The 12,229-nt window shown below is 44.2% G+C and overlaps 1 protein-coding gene across 2 annotated transcripts in view; it reads left to right on the forward strand.

Moving 5' to 3' along the window:
* The window catches only part of HADH (hydroxyacyl-CoA dehydrogenase), a 47,483-nt gene that overhangs the window by 22,463 nt on the left and 12,791 nt on the right, over positions 1–12,229 (forward strand). For both annotated transcript variants that reach the window (XM_082653699.1, XM_082653700.1), the window contains exons 2-4: positions 943–1,071; positions 2,173–2,330; positions 8,888–9,014. In XM_082653699.1, coding sequence (XP_082509825.1) covers positions 943–1,071; positions 2,173–2,330; positions 8,888–9,014 — 414 coding nt within the window. The remainder of the gene's footprint in view (positions 1–942; positions 1,072–2,172; positions 2,331–8,887; positions 9,015–12,229) is intronic.

A 12,229-nucleotide genomic window follows, 5' to 3' on the forward strand; every position in this document is an offset into this window, starting at 1 on the left:
CACAGTTTTTGCCAAAGCTGTTGGCAAACTGTGATGAAGTAGGTAGGGCTTGACTTGTCATTGATTGTGGCTAAACTAGGCTGGCTCCATGTGAACTTGGGGCAGCTTCACTAAACGTATCCTCAGGATTTAACCAAGATGGGCAAGGGGACGGGAGGGGAATTTTCCTTTTAAATTGGTTGATGACAAGACCTAGTTTCCTGGGAGTCTTGTCACTAATTAGCCCTTGGGGACATGAGTCTTTTTGCCACCATTGTTAAAGTCTTACCCACTGCTGACTTAAGGACTGCAGCGGAGATGAGCCACGGGTCAAGCTGCACAAGCTGGGCCAGCTCTAAGGAAGCAAGGTGGTTGGGGAGGGAGTAGGTGCTCTGGGAATGGGCTGTTGAACACTTGAGATAGGACTGGTGCAACTGAGGAGCTGAGTTTTTAATTTTACTTAATTTCAGTTAATTTAAATAGTCCTGTGTGGCTAGTGGCTTCTGTGTTGGACAGCGCAGCCCGGGGTAGTGGTTACAGTGTGGCCTTCAGAACCTTGATTCAGATCCCAGCTCTGCGGCCTACCTATTGTGTGACCATGGGCACATTTCTTAACCTTGTAAGGTTGTTTGGAGAATTGTCATCGTGTTAAGGGTTTAGAGCAGTGCCTGGGAAGAAGTAAGAAGTGTGTGTTTAATTACTGTTGGCTTATTATGTTTATTCGGTATTTTGAGTAGAATGGTGTTAGAGTTCATGTAGAATATGAAACTTTACTGTTTCTTTGTTTTTGTTTTGAGCCACGCCACACGGCTTGCAGGATCTTAGTTCCCCAACCAGGGATTGAACCCCAGTGGTGAAAGCGCTGAGTCCTAACCACTGGACCACCAGGGAATTCCCATCTACTGGTTTTTTTTTTTTTTTAACTTTTATGTTTTCTTGCTTTTTTTTTTTTTTTTGCTCCAGGTTGCTGCAGCAACTGGCCACACAGTAGTGTTGGTGGACCAAACAGAGGACATCCTGGCAAAATCTAGAAAGGGAATTGAGGAAAGCCTTCGGAAAGTGGCCAAGAAGAAGTTTGCAGAAAACCCCAAGGTAATTTCTTGTCGTCCATGTCCTCAAGACCAGTCCTCTGACCACTTCACATTTGTGAGGGTGCTCTCGCCTTTGCTTGCTTTTTCAATTTGTTTGAATTGAAACCTTAGGCCAGTATAATAGGCCTAACTTTAGGCCAGTATAATAACGTAATCACTAAATAGTCCATGAGAAATATTGGGGTTAAATAAAATTAATTTTACCTGTTTCTTTTCGCTTGTTAAAATGCAACCAGTAGACATTTTAAATCACCTGTCGTCTTGCGTTATATTTCTGTTGAACGGCTCTGAGAGTTGTTTATTTCCTGATGACTTTGGATGCCTTTAGCTGATTGTGACCATTTTGAATCCTCACGGGCAAATGACATTTTGAAGTAAAATGGCAGCTGATAGGGGCACTGTCTGCTTCTGCCCTGACTGAGGTCTCTTTGTGGAAACCTGGAGGCACAAATGAGGAAAAGACAGGACTGTGAGCTCTTTTAGAGCAGAGACTGTGTCTGGCGTGCTTCTGAACCACCCGTTGCCGGCACGTGATGGGCGATCATTATTTGACGAGCGACTGCTGAGTTCAGCTTTCTTATTCCTCGCTCCTGCCCTTACTGGGCTCTTCCCTGCCTCCTACTAGAGGGATATAGTCAGCACCACCCCTCAGACTCATGGATGGGGCTGAGCTCAGCCTTTACCCTTTTCCGGAAGACAAATTACAGGCTTCCAAGAAGCTCGTCATGGAACAGTACATGGCTGGCTGGCTGTTCACTCGGAACAGATAGAACAGGCCAACACAGGTGCTGTGAACAAACAGTTTAGTGACTGGAGCAGAGCTGACTAAGAGCTTCAAAGATTATGACTGACACACGACAGTGTGCTGACCAGCAGTTGGGATTGTGCACAGGCTGATTCTTGCCCTGGTGTCCAGAAGTATATTGAGATGCTGTCTGCCCTAAGAAGAAACGTAGGGAGTTTTATTTCTCAGAATTTCAGGACACATTCAGGTTGTGTCTGGGGTATCCTCGCCCTCCTCTCTCCTCTCGCCTTAGCAGCAAGTCACACACCATTTTCTAGTGAGCCCAGTGACTGTTCTCTTCTTACTCCACTGCATTAGGCTGGCGATGAGTTCATGGAGAAGACCCTGAGCAGCATATTGACCAGCATGGACGCAGCATCCGTGGTCCACAGCACAGACCTGGTGGTGGAGGCCATTGTAGAGAATCTGAGCGTGAAGAGCGAGCTCTTCAAGAGGCTGGACAAGTTTGCTTCCGAGTACGTGATCTCTGGGAGATCTTGTAGGGTCTGAGGGCTTCCTCCTGGGCGCTTGGGCTTTTCTCCTGGGAAAGAGTCTTCTGACACTAAGACTTTTTATTACCCTACAGCTGTTTCCAGAAGAGCTGACACTGTTTCCTTTGTTCTCCATCCTCCACCCCCAGTTTGCTTCCCGAGGCTTGGGCTGCCCTCATCTGATCCTTGTCCCCAAATTAGGGTGGAATTTCCCATGTGAAATGGAGGGCCCATCCAGGGACAGGCCTTCATCTCTTGCAGCGTCTTTGTCTTGGGCCCTCCCAGGCCAGAGGATGGAGGCACTCGGACATGTCCTTAAATGTCTGCTGAACAACCTCAGAGCAGTTTGGTGTGTCCCCTCTTTTGGGTAGAACCAACAGAATGATGTAATTGAAGGGACTGCTTCTCTGTCTACACAGTTTTCGAGGACCCTCCTGCTTTGAGCTTTCTGTGGGTTAAATCACAACACTCTTGGGAGCCTTTAAGGAGCACTGAGTTCTTACCCAGCTTCCTGGCAAAGGGTGGGAGAAGAGAGCCAGCCTCATGCAGGTCAGGCACAGGGCCGCCGGGCTCAGGACTATCTGCAGTGTCAGCAAGCTTTGCACATGTGCAGCTCTAGTTCTGCGTGTGGCTCTTGGTGATACTGACACCTGATGTATTCATTCATGCTCTTCTTGTGGTTTGCCTGGCCACGCTTCACCCTTCTTGGTTGGGACTCAAAGTCAAATAAGATTATATGACAACAGTAATTCTTAGGCAGCCACCAGTGAGCACCGGCTAAAGAGAAACACTTGCATACCAGGCTGCTGGGTTGTCAGCCCTTAGAGCTCTATGGTCTGGTGGCTGGAGAGGCCCTGTCCTGACAAAGAGAAGAGGCCTGTCTCTCTGTCACCTGTGTGTCACTCTGCTGACGAGCATGCTTATGTGCTTTACACGGGCATTTAGGGGCTGCAGCACCATCTACAGAAACAGAAGGCTGTCTTGGTAGGGGCGTTGACTCCCAAGTCAGCGGGGAGCCCTCTGAGTCAGTGAAATACCCACCCCCAGAAAAGGGAGTATTGTCAAGCAGTTTGGTCTTTATTGGAATGTTGGTCATTCCCTCGTGACAGTGACGGGTCTGACTGCCCTCTTTTGTCAGCGTCGAGTAAGGGAAGGACTGTTAGGGGAAAGTCAGGTGGCCTGGGGCCTGGTGCCAGGCCCCCCCCCCACTTCCCTCTCTGACCTTGGACAGTCATGAACCCCTTCTGGCCCTCAGTTTTATCATCTGTAATTTGAGTTCAGGAGTTAGGGGTAAATAATTTCCAAGACCTTCCCAGTCCTAACTCTAAGACTAGTTGCCCTGTCCGTGAAATAGGGGTAGTGGTACCTATTGCACAGGGTTGTTTGGGAAACTCGTGTAACTCAGCTCACATTTCCGGAGAGCTTCTGTATGTCAGGCACTATACTAGCCTCTTTCACCTAAGTTTATGTAATAAAACAGATGTGACACGTGACAGGACCAGTAGTAGGCACGCCGTAGATGTGACTTTGCTTCTGGCCCCAGCCATCCTTCTGCACACTCTCGTCTTCATTTTAGATCACCGCCTTTATTGAATGTTTGCTGAATTGTTGTTGTTGTGTTTTTTTTTATTGATAAAACAGCTTGATTGAGATACTTTACTGCTTAGTTTTGCAGTTAGATCCTTATAATGGGAGACGAAAATATATTCTAGTGATAAAGATCCACTTGGAAGCCCTGATAAAACAGTTGCATCCTGGAAGAGAGCACAAATTCCCTAGCTGCAGTATAAGACATGCAGATGAAAAGCTTCCTTAGGGCCCATGGCCCACCCCAGCTGAGTCCTGGCTCCCCCCTTTCGACAAAGCATGGGCTCTCCTCCACCACAGTCCACCACCTCCTCTAGTCTTCTTCACACCTGGGGGTGTTGCCAGTGACCATCATGCTTGTGCTGTTGATTTTCTGTTAGTGCATTTCAGAGGAAAGTTTTTTGGTACGTAAATATCAGAAAGGGAAAAACAAAAGATGGTCCTAGAGAGTCAAGTGTTTCAAGGAAAATGTGAGAGTGTGCTTTTTTGTGGAAGATAATGTGTACATATATTGTGTTTGTGTTGAAGGAAGGCAGTGTGAGACACTGTTAGTAGCAGAGCCAGCCTGGCCGATTGGGAGAGGTGGCGGTGGAGGTCTGTCGGCAGGAGACATCTTTCTCCTTCTGGTAATATGTGTGCTGGGAATGTCCTGGGTTGGAGACACTCGGCACTGGGCCCTGATGTACAGTCTTCCTTCTGTATCTGTCGGGGTTGGTTCCAGGACCCCCTGGGAATACGAAAATCTGAGGATGCTCGAGTCCCTTACATAAAGTGTTGTAGTATTTGCATGTAATCTACGCAATCCCCCACATACTTTAAATCATCTCTAGATTACTTATAATATCTGATACAATGTAAATGCTATGTCGACTTCCCTGGCGGCCCAGTGGTTAAGACTTTGCCTTCCAGTGCAGGGGGTGCAGGTTCGATCCCTGGTCGGGGAGCTAAGATCCCACATGCCTCGCGGACCAAAAAAAACCAAAACACATGAACAGCAGAAGCAGTATTGTAATAAATTCAGTAAAGACTTTTTAAAAAATGGTCCACATCAATGTAAATGCTATGTAAATCACAAGCAAGTCCAAGTTTCGCTTTTTGGAATTTTTTTTTTGGAATATTTTTGATCCGGGTTGGCGGAACCTGTGGATCCTGAGGGCCGACTGTAACTTCATTGTTTGACGAAACATGCTCTCCAGTCAGTGTGCCTTTGTTTCCCCTTTTTGCAGATGAGTTGCCCTTCAAATGTCCTATAAAAAGGTGCCACACTCATCAAAGATGAGTGTGTAACCCTCACCTTTGAGATAGCCCTTTCTTTTCTTAAGGGTGGTGTGGAACCCCTGCTAGCACAGCCTTGGGTTGTGGAGACCCTGCTGCTGTGCTTCAGGGCATGTCAGCCACTCCTTGTTACTGCAGAGGGTCTCCTTGCCTTCTGTGATGGGGGATGGTTTATATTATGTGACAGGATAATTTATATTATTTTCCCCAGACCAAAAAGCAAGAAACTTTGAAAACTAGAATTTTAAACCTTAAAAAAAGTCTTTTTATTTTTTTAAACGACAGGCCCCTCCAGCTGGCCTTTAAGTTGGCCAACTTAGAAGTTGTTTGAGAAAGGTCAGTGTTCTTGTGCTGTAAAGGTGAAATGCTGTTTATGTCAGAGAGTGTTCTGCCTGTGCTTTCCTCTAAGAGTTTTATAGTGTCCAGTCTTACATTTAGGTCTTTAATCCATTTTGAGTTTATTTTTGTGTATGGTGTTAGGGTGTATTCTAATTTCATTGTTTTGGGGTTTTTTTTGCAGTCATTTTTGTGTGCTTTTATTTATTTTTTTAATGGACTAGATTGAGAATCTGCTTTATTTTTTTTGTGGTTTTTTTTATACAGCAGCTTCTTATCTATTTTTTTAATAGCATCTTGCTTTATATTGATTTCTTTATAATTTTCTTTTTTTAAAATTTATTTTTATACAGCAGGTTCTTATTAGTCATCCATTTTATACACATCAGTGTATACATGTCAATCCCAATCTCCCAATTCATCACCCCACCACCCCCACCCCACCACCCCCACCACTTTCCCCCTTTGGTGTCCATACATTTGTTCTGTACATCTGTGTCTCTATTTCTGCCTTGCAAACCGGTTCATCTGTACCATTTTTCTAGATTCCACATATATGTGTCAATACACGATATTTGTTTTTCTCTTTCTGACTTACTTCACTCTGTGTGACACACTCTAGGTCCATCCGCATCTCTACAGATGACCCAGTTTCATTCCTTTTTACGGCTGAGTAATATTCCATTGTATGTACCACATCTTCTTTATCCATTTGTCTGTCGATGGGCATTTAGGTTGCTTCCATGACTTGGCTGTTGTAGATAGTGCTGCAGTGAACATTGGAGTGCATGTGTCTTTTTGAATTATGGTTTTCTCTGGGTATATATATGCCCAGTAGTGGAATTGCTGGGATGTGGTCTAATTTCATTCTTTTACATGTAGCTGTCCAGTTTTCCCAGCACCACTTATTAAAGAGACTGTCTTTTCTCCGTTGTATATTCTTGCATCCTTTGTCATAGATTACGTGACCACAGATACATGAGTTTATCTCTGGACTTTCTATCCTGTTCCATTGATCTGTAAATCACAGCAAGATCTTTTTCAGTCCACCTACTAGAGTAATGAAAATTAAAACGAAAATAAACAAATGGGACCTGATGAAACTTAAAAGCTTTTACACAGCAAAGGAAACTGTAAACAAAATGAAAAGACAACCCTCAGAATGGGAAAAAATATTTGCAAATGAAGCAACCGACAAGGGATTAATCTCCAAAATATACAAACAGCTCATTCAGCTCAGTATCAAAAAAATACCAACCCAGTCAAAAAATGGGTGGAAGATCTAAGTAGACATTTCTCCAGAGAAGACATACAGATGGTTAAAAAGTGCATGAAAAGATGCTCAACATCACTAATTATTAGAGAATTGCACATCAAAACTACAATGAGGTATTACCGCATACGGGTCAGAATGACCATCGTCAAAAAAATCCACAAACAATAAATGCTCAAGAGGATGTGGGGAAAAAGGAACCCTCCTACACTGTTGGTGGGAATGTACACTGGTACAGCCACTATGGAGAACAGTATGGAGGTTCCTTAAAAAACTAAAAATAGAGCTACCATATGATCCAGCAATCCCACTCCTGGCCATATATCCAGAGAAAACCTTAATTCAAAAAGATACATGCACCCCAATGTTCATTGCAGCACTATTCACAATAGCCAACACATGGAAGCAACCTGAATGCCCATCAACAGAGGAATGGATAAAGAAGATGTGGTTCATATATACAATGGAATATTAGTCAGCCATAAAAAAGGATGAAATAATGCCATTTGCAGCAACATGGATGGACCTAGAGATTGTCATACTGAGTGAAGTCAGAGAAAGACAAATATGATATCACTTATATGTAGAATCTAAAAAAAGGCTACAAATGAACTTATCTACAAAACAGAAATAGAGGTACAGATGTCGAAAATACACTTATGGTTATGGGGTGGGGGAGTAAGGGGCAAGGAGGGATAAATTGGAAGATTGGGACTGACACATACACACTGCTATATATAAAATAGAAAACTAATAAGGACCTACTGTGTAGCACTGGGAACTCTACTCAATACTCTGTAATGGCCTATATGGGAAAAGAATCTAAAAAAGAGTGGGTATACATATATGTATGACTGATTTACTTTGCTGTGCACCTGAAACTAACACAATATTGTAAATCAACTATACCCCAACAAAAATTTTTAAAAAAAAGTGAAGTGCTTTCCTGGGCTGAGCACACGAAGGGTCCTCCTTCAGCCTCTGGTAGCCACTACCTAGCACACCAGCTGCTTTCACCTCACTCTTCTCTCCTCTTCCCAAATTACTAGTTTCTTCTCCCTTCCCTTCTCCTTCCCACTTGCCCCTGATTTCAGGCAGATTGTAGTATTGCCTTTTGAGCAAGCAGGAACCCCCCAATCTGGTCGTAAGGAACCACTCCCCTTCCTGCGCTGTGACCAGGCTCTTGTGGTTGTACTTAGCATTAGGCCATTTTGTGTACATTTATCCACGAGGTGGTGCTGTAGGAAAGCTCGTAAGTCTTGCCTGTCTCTTTAAATATTTGCCTGTCCTGCCTTTGGCACCCCACTTTACTGAGGTCTTAAAAAATTAAATTGGGTTTAAGTCAGTATGGATTTTTTAAATTAATAATTTAATATTTTATATACTCAAAAGAAGATGGTACTGCTTTTTTAAGGAGATTTTATAATAATAAGAATGCCTTGAACTACATTTATCATGTGTATACGTGTATCCTTCCTTCCCCAAGTCTACTAGTATAACCTTAAAACTTCTTTTGGACCATGTTGGTTTTTTTCTGTTTTCATTTGAATTCCCAGTCAATGGAAAAGTAAAGCTTTTCACTTGAGGGGAAAAGATTGTAGTTCATGTTTATGTCAGATGTTTCTTGTTAAGGATTCAGGTGTTTCTTCACAGTTTTTTGCTTATTTTGAGTGTCTGTGATGCATCCTGTTTTTCCTTAGTCTTTGTTCACTTGGAGTTTCATCTTGTGACTGACGTTGTTGCCTCCTTTTGTTTCTCACATACTGTGTGAATTAAATAATGCAAGTAGCCAGGAGAAATTTTGCTCCCTAAAATTAAGGAAGGTTTGGTAAAGACTACGTAGGCTTTTGGAACAGGTAACTTCTGAATTTAAAATTTCAAAATTTAAATGAAACAGGTCACTGATTCCAGCCTCTTGTGTGAAGCTGTGTCTTTTCCCTGATTTCCTCTAGGGTCAGGAAAGGACAGGACCTGGACAGTAAGCAGTCACCTTGTGTGTTGCACCTGAGAGGAGTCCTGACTTTCCAAAGATGGGACTCATTTCAATACTCTACTGTCTTTCTCTCCACAGACACACAATCTTTGCCAGCAACACTTCCTCTTTGCAGATCACAAGCATAGCCAATGCCACCACCAGACAGGACCGATTTGCCGGGCTCCATTTCTTCAACCCAGTGCCCCTGATGAAACTTGTGGAGGTCAGTGGGTGTCTGCTTGTGCGTACGTGCTTTTGCCCTGCCAGCCCTCAGCCCTGCTTCTGTGAGTCACATCCTCCCTGCCACTGGGGATTGCACTGGATAGATTTTAGTGGCAGGGTGGAGGGTTGTCCTTGTGCTTGGGTTTCTCTGGCCAGACTCTCCTTTCAGAGCCAAAGGAAGAAACAGCACCTAATATCTAGGAAGGCCCCTGTGCTTTGTTTCTTTGCAGCCCTGCTTTCTGACCAGTGATGTCCAGGAGGGCTGTTAACTTTGTGGAATGTCACTTACTTGTTTGTGCCATAGCTGATAGGTAGTGTAGAGAGAGGCATCAGACTGGGAAGGCAGCACTAAAGACCACTAGCTTGATGAGACCACGGAGGGGAGAGCCACCCATGTTCATATTGTCTTGTCCAGGTCAGTTTGTCTAGGCTGGATGTGGAATTCTATTAGAAGCTTGGTTTCCTACAGGAGCCGCTGTAATATGCCCTGACCACTGTTCCCGGGGTGAATTCAGCCCCAGGTAACAGGGCCTTGATATTGTCACCAGGGGAGGCACAGCTCCCGTGTGTTATAATCAGACCTATTAAAGCAGCTAGTGGGAAGCAGCCGCATAGCACAGGGAGATCAGCTCGGTGCTTTGTGACCACCTAGAGGCGTGGGATAGGGAGGGTGGGGGGGAGGGAGACGCAAGAGGGAGGGGATATGGGGATATATGTATATGTAAAGCTGATTCACTTTGTTATAAAGCAGAAACTAGCACACCATTGTAAAGCAATTATACTCCAATAAAGGTGTTGAAAAAAAAATTAAAAAGCAGCTTCCAGTAGCCTTGAACCTCCCGACCTCAAACCTGGGAGGTGGAGGAAAGTGGCCAGGGAGGGCTGCCAGCGATCCTGTTTGGGCTGCTTCTGCTTGCTTGCTTGGAGTCTTAGATACCAGGGAGGTGGAGTCACTGTAGATAATTTGCACCTGAAATGTGGCAACTTGCCATTAATAGGGGGGCTCATTACAGGATCTGAGGAGCAGCTGCTATTAAAGTAGCATTTGTGCTGAGGCTGCGGAGTTACTGCCATGCGCGAAGCGTGGGGCTGTGGATCCAGGCAGGCCTCCGGAGACTGGCCCGGGCTCCCTGGGCACGCGGTGGGCTCTTTTTCTCCACTGCTGCCTTCTCCTCCAGGCCCCTTCCCCTCCCGTGTCCCCTCCCCCTACAACATAAGCATTAGCATCTAGTTTAAGGGTGACTACGTTTTCTTACAGTTCTCTTTCAAGGACGACTCTGACCCATCTTGCAATAGGAATTATCTGTTCCACTAACATTGCTTCTTAGTTTCTTCCAATTTACTGCCAACCCCTAAGGCTGTTTTTGAAGAAGTTAAGGAATGAAAGGGAGGGGCACAGGGAATTAGAAGAAACAGCATTTCTCCTTATACAAAAAAGAGCAAGGAAGTGGAATGGAATTTTCAGCATTTCAGTACTTAGGGACTAATTACTTTTTTGGTTACCATATCATGCACATAATGTGTTTCGAAGATACAGACAAATTTTGTAGATTTACTTCAAACTCTAATACTGTTTTCAACTGCATTCATCTGATAATGTCCATCTGTGTCTTTGGAAATAATGGCACCTTGATTGTTAACAGTTAATGCTTGGCAAGTGTTAACATTTTCTAGAAAGTGTTTTCCAAAAGTGCTCTTCTTTATGCAACTTTTATTCTTTAACTTGAGCATTCATGTATGTGTTGCTGGTGGTAAGCACCACAATGAACCATAAGTTGAGTGGCTCTTCTTTCCTTGGGGCTGGGCTCAATTGATGTGTGTATATGTATATTTTTTCAGACCCTGTGTTGGAACACAATATATGTAGCACATTGCTATTTGTTGAATGAATGAGTAAATATGCATCCCTCCTGTTAAAAAAAAAAACAAAAACTATAGTATTGACTCCTTTAAGCCAACAGATTATTTTTTTAAAATCCATAATTAGCAGCCCTTGTCCTAGCTCAATCTATACGGTTCTGATGGAGGTGGTTTTATACCTCCTCTTGAATAATTCTCCTATTGCTGTTTGATTTGTGATGCCTGCAGAGCAGTTTCTGGCCCATCTCATCCCATTCCTCAACCCCATCTTCATGGTGCTTTTTTCTGTTTCCACTCATTTACTTCCCTTAGTGCCATAACGTAGCCCCACACCCCAAGCTGTGATCACATTAAAACATGAATGATAATGATTCTCTTCATTTATATAGAGCTTTTCATCCTGCACAGACACTAGCTCGTTACACCATATAGCCCTCTTAAAAGAGGGAGGATGTGTCAAATATCATCATCCCAATTTCATATAAGAAAGGTGAGGCACAGAGGGTTGATTTGACTTGCCTAGGCTCATATAAAGGGTCTGATGTAGAAGCCAAGCCTGTTTGCTTTGACTCTGGTTGAAGTCCTTTAACTGGCATTTAAATTGTATATTTAATTTATCTATATTTTTAAGTTTAAATTCATCTGGGTCTCTCTCCATTTGCTGAAATCTAATTGCTGACAACGCCTGAGAGTTGACTGCCAGGTGCGGCCCTTGGTGCTGACTTCTGTAGAGCCCAGCAGCCACTGTGAGGAGGGTAGCAGTCATACTCTGGCAGTGCACCTCATAGAGAAGGTCAGGAGGACAGCCAGGGGCCTTCCTGAGGCGCCTGGCAGGTGGCAGGCCCCAGCCATTGGCTGGTGTTTGCTGGTTATGAAAGCCTTCCACTGGGATGAGCCTGTCCTGAGGCAAATGGAGCTGTTGGGCTTTGGGGCATCTGTGTGGGAGAGGGCGCAGTAATGGGGGGATTACTCATCTCAGAGTCCACAGGACCTGGGTGACCTGAGTGCACCTCTGTTTTCCTGAGGCTCCTTCTCATCTGTATGCTAAGAGAAGGTGTGACTTCATGCAGAGTACTTTAAGGGCAGTTGTTACACTCTAGTAGACTTCCAGTTACCTCCCTGAAATAATTAACAGTAGCAAGTAAAACCCTAATAAAAGCCAGCATTTACTGAGCACTTCAGCCCTCGTAGGAGCTGCCCTTAATGCTTTACTTCCTAATCTAATTCCATCCTCACCTTAACTCCTTGAGGTAGGTAGAGTGGTTTAAATGTCATTTCAATTTCAAGAAACATTCCCAGGCTCACAGAGCCAGTAAGTGGTGTGATTGGTATTTGAACCCAGGTCTGTCTCAGTGA

The sequence above is a fragment of the Grampus griseus genome, assembly GCF_964374135.1.
Source record: "Grampus griseus genome assembly, chromosome: 4".
Taxonomy (NCBI): Eukaryota; Metazoa; Chordata; class Mammalia; order Artiodactyla; family Delphinidae; genus Grampus; species Grampus griseus.